This window comes from Capra hircus, unplaced genomic scaffold (genome assembly GCF_001704415.2).
Source record: "Capra hircus breed San Clemente unplaced genomic scaffold, ASM170441v1, whole genome shotgun sequence".
Lineage (NCBI taxonomy): Eukaryota > Metazoa > Chordata > Mammalia > Artiodactyla > Bovidae > Capra > Capra hircus.
This window is the reverse complement of record NW_017209982.1, coordinates 1-14,226: the sequence shown is the minus strand read 5'-3', so window position 1 is coordinate 14,226 and position 14,226 is coordinate 1. Positions and strand designations below refer to the sequence as shown.

At 44.4% G+C, this 14,226-nt stretch overlaps 1 protein-coding gene across 1 annotated transcript; it reads left to right on the top strand.

Annotated features, from left to right (window-relative positions):
- Nucleotides 1-293: 293 nt before the first annotated feature.
- LOC108635157 (zinc finger protein 280B-like) lies at nt 294-13,275 on the top strand. Its single transcript, XM_018045423.1, is given in 3 exon segments — nt 294-1,924; nt 9,984-10,047; nt 13,123-13,275. Coding segments are annotated over 3 exon segments (1,848 nt in total).
- The last annotated feature ends 951 nt before the right edge of the window (nt 13,276-14,226 follow it).

The window sequence follows — 14,226 nt, the reverse complement described above, 5'->3', positions numbered from 1 at the left end:
TTTTTTTTTAATAGAAGAGATTAAAGTGAACATGGGACAAAGCTATGATTCTAGAGCCATGGAGACTTGTAGTCATAGGTTTCTCAGCTGTCATTGAGTCTCTTTGACACTCAGTGTCTTTGTCTGTAAGATAAGGGTGTTTATAACTACTCTAGAGTTTTGGAGATAATCAAATAGTCCATTTTTCTGTACTTAACTAATATGTAGTATGTTTATACTTAGGTGGCAGTTTGTATAAAGGAAGCACTGGGACTTGTGGCTGCACCCTCTAAGGATAAAAAAGTATTAAAAGTATGGAACTACCATGTATGATACGTGAAGAAGAAGAAGAGCCAGAACTATGGAAAAGCGAAGGAGAAACCAAACAAGTAGATGATGATGATGCTGAACTGATCTTGGTTGGAGTGGAACACGTAAATGAAGATGCTGATGTGATCTTTGTTGGGATGACCTCAACTTCAAAACTAGTCATTTCAAACATACTGAACAGAGTTACCCCAGGTTCTTGTTCAAGGAGAAAAAGGTATGGTCACTTCAGGAAAGGTAACACTCACAAATTACAGCCTGTTAATCATGTGACTCCTACCTCAGAAGCAAAGACTGTCTTGCCAGCTTCTGACTCTGAATCAAGATCAACAGATATTCCTATTATTATTGAACCTTTGTCTCAAGCTGATTATAAAAATATTTCACCACAAATAGTGCCTAATAGCTTTTCAGAGTTATGTTCTTCTTTGATTACCTTCACAAGTTCATGTCAGCATCCATTAGAAACAGCAGTTTCTGCAGGAGATATGAATAAAAGTCCTCATGTATCAAAGCGACTTTACACTTGTGAAACAAATAGCAGAAATCCCAAAAGGCCTAAGCTCAGTGATGGCATAATAGGGGAACATTCTTTAGGTTTTTCCCTTTCAGGTTTTTTTCATACAGTGACTACTCAGCAAAGCACACCAGACCGTGTCCATATCTCACTAAGCCATGTTCAGAATGGAGAACCTTGTCCAACACCTTTTCCAAAGGACAAGGTTCATTTCAAGCCTGTAAGACCTTTAGGGGAAAATGGACTGACCAAAACTGATTTTCCAAGTTTTGCAAGTCCAAACAAGACCATTGATCCCACAGAAGGAAATCTGATTGTGTTACTTGGTGACTTCTATGGAGAGCATATAGGAGTTTGGCAGCCAGAACCGAAGACTCACACAGCCTTTAAATGCCTCAGCTGCTTGAAAGTTCTAAAAAATGTCAAGTTTATGAATCACATGAAGGACCATTTGGAACTGTAGCGGCAGAGAGGTAACAGCTGGAAAAACCACACCACCTGCCAGCATTGCCTCCGCCAGTTTCCTACCCCCTTCCAGCTGCAGTGTCACATTGAAAGTGTCCACACTCCACAGGAGCCCTCCGCTGTCTGTGAAGTCTGTGAGTTGTCCTTTGAGACAGATCAGGTTCTCTTACAGCACATGAAAGACAATCATAAGCCTGGTGAAATGCCCTTTGTATGCCAGGTTTGCAGTTACAGATCATCATTTTTTGCAGATGTGGATGCGCATTTCAGAGCATTCCATGGTAACACTAAGAATTTGCTTTGCCCGTTTTGTCTCAAAATTTTTAAAACTGCAGCACCATACAGACGTCATGATAGAGGGCACTGGGAAAAGAGTTTTCACCAGTGTTCCAAATGTCGGCTACAGTTTTTAACTTTCAAAGAGAAAAGGGAGCACAAGACCCAGTGTCATCAAATGTTTAACAAGCCTAAGAAGCTAGAAGGATTGTCTCCTACAACAAAAGTTGTTATTCAGGTATCGCTGGAACCCCTTCAACCAGGATTGGTGGAAGTAGCATCCATTACTGTGAACACATCTGATTTTGAATCATCACCCCCCAAATCTAAAAGTAGGAGGTCAAACAAAGAAAAAAAAATGTTAATTCTACTTTCAGTAAGTCTGAAGCAAGTGTTTCAGTCAAAGTTAAAAACCCCATTAAAAACAAGAAAAATCAAACTATAGCATTATTCAATAATATCAAATATAGGGTAACCGATGGGTAATTTTTGTGTTTTTGTTTTAAATACAGGAAGTACAGTTTTGTTTGATCTGCATATTGAGATGTTATTTAAAAATCTGTTATCTGTTTTTCATATAATTGTCTTAACGTGTAAAAAGAACGTGTGCATGTGTGTGAGAGAGAGAGAATGAGAGAAGTGGAGAAAGGAAAAGTAACAGTCTATATTGGTATTTCATGTTACTTGTAAGTTCGAAAGCTCTTCTTTACATATAATCTGTAGAGTGTTTTAGAAATGTAATTTTCCACTGTTTTCATGCCTTGAAGATCCTCAGTATCAAACTATATAGCCAGATTTGAATGTCACTCTCTGAAGTGCCTCTTGTGCTGATCTCAAATAACCTGTCTCTGAAAGCGTGCAGTGGAGAAGTTGATGGAGAAGCTGTGATGTGAGTTTGGACCAGGCATGGGATTTAATCAGTGAAGAGCTGTGGCTTCTTGTCCCAGCTGAGGAAGAGGCATACATTCATTCCAGGCATAGAGCCAAGGTAGAAGGAACACTGTCTCAGAGTGCTTTTACCTAGCCCAGGGACATCTCAAGGAAGCCAACCGTTAAAATGCCTGTGTTTTGGTGAGAGAGCCTTGCAAGCATCAAGCAGGCCCTGTGTATCATTGACTGCAGTTGGAGAAGCAGAGATAGTTAATAGAATAAGACCTGGTGTCTGTGGACCTCCTGTTGAGTGATCAAAACGGGAATTTTATTCATTCCATCCCCTTTCCTATAGTCACAATGAGGTAGCCATATCTGTGTCACACACAGTAGTAAAGCAAGTTAAAATTCCCAAAGGAAAAAGAGCCTTGACGTCCACTTTGATTTGTGCTGGACCCATAGTTTTAACTGAAAAGGATCAAACACAGGGAATCTGTTCAGTTTTTGAATTGGGCTAAATTGAGTTCTCTTACCCTTAAGCTACAATGGAGTTGTCCAAGAATAGTAAATATAGTGGATAAAAATAGTGTCCAGGGTGATTAAACCCTTTTTAGAACTTTTCCTTACCTTTTCCAGTTACATGTGTCTTACCCTAGTTGAACATGTGAAGATTTCAGTTTTGTATCTTATCTTGCCTTGGACACAAATGTAGTACAGTTAACAGCTAATTCTTTGCGTGTGTAATTTCCCATTGTATCAAACTAATTGAGTTTCAGTCTTTCTTGACACAGTCTGATGTGAAAGCATTGTCTCATGTATTTCAGTAATTATCAGGTCATAGAGTTATCCTTCCTCTAATCTCTCCAACCATCTAATTTGTGATTATACTTGTGGAAACCTGTTTTCTTGCGGTCTCCAAGGGCTCTTTCACAGACCTGTGGGGTACCCTCTAAGTATTGGTTCCTGAACATCAGCACACTTGGCTGCCTCCGTAGGTTCTTGGAGTTGAGTCTCCTCCTGGAGTTGAATGTCAGCCCTTCTCCACTTCTGGCACAGATACCTAGCAATCTCTGTGCCCCATTCAAGGAAGCTGGGATCCTGTCTGTAGACCTGTGCCAGGAGAAATCTCTCTGTTTCCTCTTCCTTTCTCCTCCTCTGTCTCTCCCCACCCTCCCTCCTCCTCAATTTATTTAAGTCCTCTAAGCTTTCACAAAATGCTGGAAAGTGCTAATCACGAAGGGGTTAGCATCCCTCTCAGAACTGAAGAGGAAGGACTACGGATGATTAAGCTGTAGTGAATCTATTGTCTCCATTTTAGGTAATTTCCTGAGTGTAAATTCAAATTCAAATAAATTGTATTTATTTCCTCAAAGCTTGATTGATTTATTTGCACTTTGAATATTTTACTAAGCCTTTCCAGTTAGTTGACTTGGGCCAAAGCACTTTGCTGCGTGTCAGCTTAAACCACTTTTAGTTGTATAAAGAGTGTGTGTGTGTTCTGGTCTCAGGTGAAAACTCTATGTATAAATAAATATGCAGACTATTGCATTCTTATCTCCTTTCTTTGATTTCTATAGTAAAAATACGAAATGTTTAGTTATGTGTTTTTATTGTTGCTTAGTATTATCAACACTTAATATTAGTTGCTGTGAAGTATGCTCCTAAGGAGTACAAGTTGTATTTATTGCCAAATTAAAAAGGTTCCAGCAATATGGTCCCTGATTGCTTCCTCTCTTCCATTCTCTGTCCTTCTGCTCTACTATTTTCCCCACTAATGTACTCTTTTTAACAACACTGGCCTTAGTTTTCCTCCATCAAATTCCATTTCTTCCCTATCCAAAGACTGAAAGTGCTGTTCTTCTGGAAATGCTCTTCCCCTAGGCCTGCATGGCTTGCTACCTCCCTTGTTTGAGCTTCACCAATGCTGTTCAAATAACACAATCAAATCTCCAACCCCCTCTCTTTCCTCCTCCTCCTTAAAGGCACTTGAAGTCTCTATCCTCTTCTTCCCTCTCCAGCCTAAATTTCCTAAATTTTCACCACCACCACCCCAAAATAAAAGGAAGAGATAATAACATCAGGACTTTGCTTCTTAGAATTAACTTGAGTCAGTTTCTGTGCCTGCAAATAAAAGATGGTTAATAGTGAGTTGAGTTCTCTCAGGAGCTTCCTCTGTTTTTCTATTGATATACCTCTATATTTTGTTCACACAATGACGCTTTGTTTTCTTTACAAATATATTGAATATCTGTCAAGATTACTATTTTGTTACTTGCCCTTTGTGAATTTCCTTGTCTGCTTTGCTTGTTCTTTCAGGTAAAGTTTATTATTTTATTAATGTTGCCAAAACATTGTAAGTAAAATTAGTATTTGTAGAAATAATTTAAAAAAAATATTTCTGCTGTCTTTTTACAAATAACATGGCATATTTTTATTTTTTTTAATAATTGTATTGTGTTGGCCAGTTCTAAACTTCTAAACAGTGATGTGTAAATGGATTTTCTTGTTCTGAGTACCATCAAAAGCAATGAGTATCTGGCTTAATAAATTTCCGTTTCTGTTTTTAGAATCTTGAGAGAATTGTTTTATTGGATAGTTTACAACATTTGTTGAGACATTTACTTTTCTTTCCTTCTCCCTTCCTTTCCTTTTCTTGCTTTCATCCCCTTGTCTCTCTTCCTCTTTCCTTCCTTCCTTTCTTTCCCAGGTTTTTGCTTGACTGGACCTTTCCTGAAACAAAAATAATTCCACTCAGAGTTGAATATTATCCTTCTCAGAATCCCGATTTCATTTCTCATTTCTAGTATTAGGAATTAACCTCCTTGTCCCCTTATTAGATTTGCCACAGTTTGTATCAATGTTTCTGATTTTCTTTTCAAGCAGTCTTGTTTTATTATCCCAACAAGTTTTATGTTTGTTGTTTTCTATTTTTGTATCAACTCGTATATACTTTCTACATTCTTTAGTTTTTTTTTCTTTATAACCTTGTATTTTAGAAGCTTTCTTTACAATTTTTTTCTGTAAATATATTTGAATTACACTGTTGAATTTCAGATGTATATCAGAGTGATTTAGTTATGCAGATACGTATCTATTCTTTTGTAGTTCTTTTCCGTTTTAGGTTATTACATGATACTGAGGATTTCTTTTCTTTCCTTTTTTTCCATGTAGATGGTTTAGGAATTGACGTATCTTTATTTAGCAATTTTGTCAGAATCCCAAATATTTTTATGTATACATGTTTTTTAATTAAAATTTCATTCTCTGTGGTTTTTGGCAAGTTGATTCCAAAGATTTCACTATATTCAGGCTGAATGTTTTCATTTATAGTTTACTGAGAATTAAGTTTTCCTTGGCGCTCTGAGGGTATGTGTGTATATACACAGACATGCCTATATAAACATCCTTTTCAGATTACTAAATGTTTTAAGATACATAAGTATATTTTTAAAAGATATTTTCTGTTTGTATGGTAAAAACATGAAATGTTTTAATTCTAGAAATTTGTTCTCCCAAGTGAATATAGTATAAAGAGTAAAGGTATAAAACTATATTCCTTTGAGAATAATCCTTACTAACAGAACTTGGAAATGTTAAAAAAAATATTCATAACACTTACTAAAGGTGGTATGAAAAACTTAGGTAAGAGTACTACAGTAGGGTATTATAATATGGGAGAGAGATTGAGCTTATGTCTGACTCCAGCAGAGATGTAGCTGGGATTTATAGCTAAGGAACAGGCTGGGTCCATGGGATTGCAAAGAGATACTGGGAGACTGAAAAGCAATGGGCAGCAACAACAGAGTGGGTGTCAGTGGATGGAAACTTATTAAGAGGACCATAAGGGTGAGGGTGGATTCTGGCTCAACTGAGAGGATCATTGCTGAGGCTGGGCAAGGCTGATAAGATATTCAGGTGAGTGAAATTTGATCTGATACGAGGGTGGTCAGATCAAGGGTGGGGTATGTTTTCTAAACTGAAGTAGCAGGTTCTGGATTAGATTGGACTAAATGGACAGGCACCCCTGAATAAAGACATTGCCCAAAGTTGGCAGTGCATTAATGAACTACTGCTGCATCACAAATTAGCCCAAACTAGCAGCCTAGAACATTATTTCATACTGCTGCTGAAAGTTGGGAATCCATGAGTAATTCAGCTGAGTGTTCTGGCTCAGTGTTTCATGAGATTGCCATCATCTGAAGCCTTGACATGGGCTGGTGGATTTCCTTCCAAGATGGCTTACTTGCATAGCTGTTGAAACCAGTTTCCTTGCTGCCTGTTGGGAGAAAGCCTCAGTTCTTTCACATAGGCCTCTCTAAAGGGCTACCTGAGTGTTCTCAAGATATGACTAAGCTGGCTTCTAGAGTGAGTGATCCAAGAGGATGAGCAAGGAGGCTGCAGTGCCTTTTATGACCTAGTCTCAGACGCTTCATTGTTCCTTTCTACAATATTCTAACGTTAGAAGTGATCCGCTAAGTCCAGCACACATGTGAAGGGGAGAAGGAAGGAATTGTGGACATAATTTAAAACCACGTGGTACACACATGGCCACAAATTGTTTCCATGCTTGTATGTCCAAAATGCATTTTCCTGCCAATGTTTTCAAATAATTTATTCGTTATAGCATTAACTTGAAGTTCAGGACCTTGTCATCTAAGTCAGGTCCAGATATGGATCAAGGTCCACTTGTACAGTATCTCAAGTGTTCTGTCGCCTCAGTTGTATGTTATTCTTTGCGACCCCATGGACTGCAGCACTGCAGGCTTCCCTGTCCATCAACTCCAGGAGCTTGCTCAAACTCAAGTCCATTGAGTCGATGATGCTATTCAACAATCCCATCCTCTGCTGTCCCCTTCTCCTACCTTCATTTTTTTCCGTATCATGGTCTTTTCCAATGAGTCAATTATTCGCATCAGGTAGCCCAGGTATTGGAGCTTCAGCTTCAGCATCAGTCCTTCCAATGAATATGCAGGAGAGATTTAGTTTACGATTGACTGGTTTGATCTCCTTGCAGTCCCAAGAGCCTCTCAAGTCTTCTCCCAGACATCAGTTCAAATTATACAAGTATAGTTCCTCTAGACCTGAGGATGTGTGAACAAAAGAGATGAGTTTATCTGCTCACTTTCACAGCCAACATAGAGTGGTGGGTCAGGCATAGATAACCTTCATAGACACCCCTGTTCCAGAAAGGGGAGGGGAGATGGGAGTCAATAGTAGCAGTTCTGAAATCCCATGAGTTCTTGTGGTGGTCCTTTGATTAGTATTTAAGGCCTGGAAACTTCCTAGGCTTCAGTCTCTGATTTTTTAATTCTGCCCCCTGACATGATGCCATTGCATGAAAGATGGCTAGTATATGGTTACATGAAACGGTCTCCCTAGCCTGCTTCCTGCTTGTAGAAGGTAGAAGTCCAGAGCTCTTATTTTGTACTATTGCTGGTCCTTTCAGTCTGAGCTGAACTTAAATATCCTATCTTTAAAACTTGTTGTGTCTCCTGATAATCTTACTGATGTTCATGGCAAAGCACCCCACTCCAAAGCCACAATCACGCATGTCTTGCTAATAAGGCCTACTCTGTCTTGGTTTTCTGCTGAGATAGCTGAGGGATAAACACCCTGAACCGTGGTAGAAGTCTTATTGTGTGACTGAAAGGGTCTCTGAGTGACACCCCTAAACTCTTTGGAGGGTATTGGCCTGACTAAATAATGTCATGAGGCATCCCCTTCAAGCCTTCTGAGGCTTAAGAAAGAATTTTACAGTCACACTCATCTTTAGAACACCTTGTTAAAAAGAAGTTATATGAAGAAGAACTGGCCTATAGGTGGTGTAAAATGTTATATTTAGACCACCTAATCTCAATGCCCTGGATATGATCTTGCTTGAGAGTCATTAATTTTAACATCTTCTGTCATCTTAAAAGACTGGAAAATTCCCAAATCAGCAAGTTTTGTCTCCTGTTTAAATAGCCTTTATCTTAAACATTAAAAAAAAAAAAAATTCCCTTCATGTTTTACTACAGGCAGTAAGAAGAAACCAGGGAGCACTTTTGGCTGTTTTGTTGGAAATGCTCTTAGCTAGATAACTCAATTTATTAAGTACAGTTTGTCCTCTCAGCTCATTAGGTACATTTTCTACTTTTCATAAACTGCAGGTGTAGCGGACTTTCCTCTTCATACTCCCCAGGCTCCTTCCTCCTGCCTCTCCTTTCTGCCAGGCATCCTATGTGCACCACTGTGATCCCACTTAGAACGTGTTTGCTCAGTGAGATAACCGGGATCGATTCCCTGGTTTCAGTGTGCCTACTGGCCAGAGACTATGTCCCTTTCCCTAAGAACTTCATGTTTTCACTGTCCAACTTCTATCACCTGGCTAGGTCAGTTACAATAGCTCATACAAGCGTACTGGCAGGGATTTCTACGTGCACATGTGCACAAACATACACGTGTACACAGTAACATCACTGAGAGGAAACTTGTCCATATGCAGAAGTACAAGCTTTCTTTTCCAGGAACATGAATTTTGGGAAGCACTCAAATTTCTACACACACACGTGCACAAACATGCACATGTACACCAGTAACATTGCTGAGAGGAAACTTGTCCATATGCAGAAGTACAAGCTTTCTTTTTCAGGAACATGAATTTTGGTAAGCCCCCACATTTCTTTGTCCTTGTTTTTTCACTTGCTCATCGATCATGTCATGTTACACTTCTAACTCTGTGCCTTTTCCTCAAAGGTTACAAAACCTTGGCATTTGCTATTGACAGGGTCTGACCTGCAGAGCAGCGGGCAGGGTTGGAAGTTCTTGCCATGAACAGCTGTATAACATGTGCCTGCCTTCTGCATTCTCCCATCACCTTGGACAGCTTCACAGTACCAGTCACGTTGGCCTGATCCATTGCCTGTGCATTCCTTCTGGGGACCAGAAAACAAGGACCTCTGAGCTCAGCTGACTTGAAGAACTGCTTTCTCGGTGTGCACCTATGTAGGTCATTCCTTGTCAATATTGTGCCCCTCTTGCTAACCTACCACCCCTTACAGCCCACAACATTCTGAATGAGGGCCCCTGTTCTTCCTATCTGTGTAGCTTTCTGTGTGTACCATTTCCTGTGCCCCCACGTGCTATCTCCATGTAGCAGGAAAAGGCCAGAAACGCCTGAGCCTCCAAAAGCCCCAGAGACTGTGACAGACCTGAGTCTGATCCAAGGTTGTGAAGAAGGTGCACATGGATACAGGGTCTCTTCTGATACAAAGAATGGAACCGGAGGCCATAAAAGTAAGGTGGCATCCCTACACGTCTTCCTTTCTGTTTAACACTACCCATGCACATGGAGTCCCCAACAGATGAGGCCCTGGGAAACCTGCAGTTTCTGGGCCCAGAGCTAATGCCTCCGCTGGACAGAAAGCAGCGTTACTATCTCAAATGGACCAAGAGGGCTTGAACCACCCACGCCTCAGTGATTTGCTAAATGTCAAGGCTCTCTTTCAGTTGCTCTCATTAGGCCCAGGTAGGGCTCCCTACAGTCACGCGTCCCTCCTTCCCTACACAGCCCCTGTGCCAAGGAAGCAAGTGCCTGTTTGGGCCCAGGGACATCCAAGACGGTCACCTGGAAGGCAACATCCCTCTGAGTGTCACTTGGGTGCAGATCCCCTACAACACAATCAGAGATTCTGCTCCAGCAAGACTACCAGAATCCTCCTTCAGGGGCAGACATGCACCTTTGCCCCTCAGGCCCCCAAAGCCAGGGGCAAGACCCCCCCAAAAAAGATGGAATTCATGTCAGAACTTTCAGCACGGACCATGGGGTATCTTTGGCAGGACCACTGTTGCCTAGAGTCTGGACCCTGAAAACCAGCAGGCCCTGAACTGCACCCAGGGGGCTTCTTTGTCTCCCACTCTCCTGAGGTCCCTTGGGACATGCAGTTAACCCACCGCCCTTGCCTTTCCTCTGTTCCCTCCCTCACAGGCATATCCCTGCAGAGGGTCACACAGGTAAACCCACTTGCGCTTTTCCTTGCCTTTCGGCACTGCCAGGGAGGCAGGCTGGAAGCACCTGGAGGCATGCCACGCTTACAGCATGTCTCTCCTAGGATGCCTGTGGTTTGGCAGATACAGCATACTTTAGCACGTCTCATGTTTTGTGTCACATCGTGCCAGTGTGTGCCACCCTCAGGGAGGGCGTGTGCTGGCTGCTGGGCTGATCCAGGGCAGCACTGGTCCAGGACCGTCCCAGTTGTCCTTTTCACATGTGTGTGGAACAAGTCTCCAGTGCAGCAGTCGATCTGTGACTCTTTCTCCTTCAGCTCTCTGCCCATCTTGACAGGACCTTAGCCTCACCATCCCGGGTCTTGCCATAGCGACGTCCACCATTTCCACAGGCCAGCCCACGGCCCCACACACTGAGGGCTCCGCAGGCAGTGGTTTCAAAGCCCCACCCCACATGATGTGCTCTGTGTGAACCCTTAGACCATGAACCCCCTCTTCCTGGTCCAAACACACACAACAACACGGTAGAACTGATGAGTGTGTTTTGTATCTGGTCTAATTGCAGATATCTGGAACCACAGTCTGGAGTTATCACTAGCCATCCTTTCCTCGTTCCCATCCTGGGCAGGGTCAATGCAGAGATATGGCGACAAATCACCTTCAGCCTGGTCGCCTCATGACTCCTCTTCTGGTTGCTCAGCACCTCCTCTCCTGTCACCTTCATCTCTGCATCTGCCCTGGGCTGGACACACACACACACACACACACATACACACACACAGCCAGCATTAATAAGCACACGGTGGTATACACACACACGCTCAGCACGGGGACACAAATTCAAACAGGGAACATAGGTGTTTCAGGAGGTGAAAGACGACTGAGGCCAGCAATGTCGGAGATGGCGACAGTAGGCACCATGTCCTGCCCTTGGGGCTCCCTGTTCACCTTCTCCATGAGCTCCATATTTTCCCAAGGCAGCCTGAAGCCGCTTCCAGCACAGCATGTTTGGTGGTTGTGAGACACTGAGTGATGAATGTGGAAATTCACAGTGTTAGGTAAAAGATGACCAGGTACACCAAAAAATGTTTACCAGGCTTTAATGGCGAAGTGCTCCCGGGCCGGGTTCCTGGACCCGAACGGGGCAGGAGGAAATCCACGCGCCGGGATCCCGTTGGAAATTTGTTTATATATGCACATTGCGAGGGATGGCTGGGCTAGCAGATGGAGGTTTGGATAGGCTGCTGGTTCGTGGCATCGCGAGCCAGGTTTCTCTATGCGGCTGGCGGCTTTAGCTGGCGTAGTGTGCTGTCATTGGTCCCTGGCATCTGGGAGGTTAGGGATGAGGAACAACTGGCTGATGTCAGGGAGGATCCTCCGTTAGGGACTTTCTTAGGCCATCATGGCCCCGGGGTCCAACCTTACACACAGAATACCCAAAGTCAGCACACAGGTGCACTGGGAACCCGGAGAGGACACCTTTTTCAATGATAGGCCTTCCCAGGGTAAGGGGGCTGGAGTGAAGTGCCCAGGCAATCTCAAACTCAGTGAGCAGCAGGAGGCCAGGGGATGAAAGGACCCACAAAGGATGATTCTGACAAAGATACTTAATACACACTGCCTCTAGTAGTATCACCTGGACTCTGGTGCTGCCACCACAGCTGATTTGATGGAGACTTGCTTCACTCATGGACACACCAAGTCCCAAATAGACAGTCTCAGGAGGTCCCCTGCTACATGCACAACCCAAATTCAGGCTCCACAGCCAGCTTGCATGAGTCTGAGCATCCCCATTTGGGAAAGGACAGTGTCCCTGTAGTATCACACGACTGTCCCTTCAGGGCCCACCCTCAGACCCCATCTCCACATATGTTTCTGTCAGTTACTCTCATGGAAGAAGATTCCTGCCCAGGGTACTACTTCAGGGGATCGTCCCACACATCTTGGCGACAATCTGCTGGCAATACGAGCAAGGTGAGCAGCAGACAAGAATCCCAAATGAATTGCTAACTGTGTTCAGGCCCAAGCAACCACACCTCAGCAATCCTGTTCAATTCTGAGCAGTTGTGACCTGACAACCAGCCGAGAAAGTTAAGGCTCCTGGTGTCCACGCTGTGGCTGGATGCTCCCCGTTCAAAGTCCCAGAACCAGTGGACAGGAGTGGAACAATGTGCCCTATACCCTACAGAGAGACGGGAAGTGGGTGTGGATCCCCCGGGTGGACAATCCACAACCTTGCACACCCACACTCATCACCCCAGGAACCACGTTTTACAAGTGATGTCAAGGTAATTCTACTTAGTGGTCACTGTGTTCAAGAAGTAGGGGGTCCAGAAAGGAAAATATCAACTTGCAGTGGGACGATGGATGGCTCCGCAACAGCACCTGTCAGGATAGGGAGGAGGGAAAAGGTTCCTGTGCCTCCTCCTCTTCCTGAGCAGCAGACTTCAAAGAGCAGAAGAAAGGATACAGCTATGGCCCAGAAGCAAGGGATGCCCCAGGTGATGGCGATCCTCCAAGCCAAGTCAGGCTTCCTCCTCTGATGGTTCTTGCACATGAACTGGAAGTAGGCCCTGCAGTTTTTCTTATGCTCAGAGCTCAGTTCCACCAGCAGGCAGCCAGTGCCTGCAGCGCGTCTTGCCCTGGAAGCTCAATAGCGCTCCCGGGCCTTTCCTGGACCTGCTCCTCCACTGTCTTCTCAGCTCCTGGAGGAAGCCCTATTGCTGCTCCTCATCTGCCACAACCTCCACCTCCTCCATGACGTCTTCTGCAAGCAGCTAGAACCACCACACAATCCCCACCACGTCTCCATTCACCAGGGGCTCACTGTCATCCACCGCCTCCACTGTGCATAGGTGGCTCCTTTGCCTGGCATGACAACTAGTGGCCGCAAGGTCCAAGCCTCACAAAGCCTCAGGATGGCAGGCTGCCAACCCAGACCCTGAACCGGGGCTCACAACTAGGAAGGTCTGGGTCCCAGGATGCTCCCGCATTCCTCTGACTGCCTTTCACACGCCTCTTGGCCCTGATCGTGACCCCAGGCTGGGGGCAGATGCGAAGGGACGGGACATAATAGCACAACAAGTGGTGTGCAAATGCAGCTCAGGCTTCAGGAAGCCTGTGGGACCACTAACTCTTTGGTGGCGGGAGTGAGGGGGATGGTAGGGAAGCGGGGGGGCTGGTGTGTGTCCGGTGGCCTGAGGCTAAAGAAAGGGGTGGCAGACAGCGCGGACAGGGTGAAGGGGCCCTGGGAAATCAGCCGAATAGGCGGATCCCTAGGCTGTGAGCCACGCACAGGCTGCTGGCCCAAATCTAGTCCAATGGCCCGAGAGTGTGGTGGGCGGCACCCTTATGGACACACCCCACAAACATAGGGCATCTTCCACAGTTCCTGGGGCTACAGCACACCATATACCACTCCAGGGAGGTAATGGGTTTTGCATCTGCTGATGCCCAGGCACTGTCCTTTACCAGGCTCTGGAAATTCCAACGACGGGTTCCTGCTTCGCAGTCTGAACAGCACACTCCTGTGTCCCTCAGACCCTCAGTAACTGAGAACTCTCCCTGAGTATCCCAAAGGATAAACAGGGGCTCCACGTGGCTGGATACTTTTCTCCATGGACAGAGAACCTGTTGTGTCCGGATGCTATTGGAGAAGGGAAAAAACCCCACTGTTTGCTACGGTTGATCTCCACTGTTCAGGGACACCAGAGCCTTAGGGTACAGAGCTGCTCTGGCATAGCACTGTTTTGGGCAATCCTTCTGTGTGTGTACCAAGGGCTGGTGTCTGTTTGTCTCCATCTCTC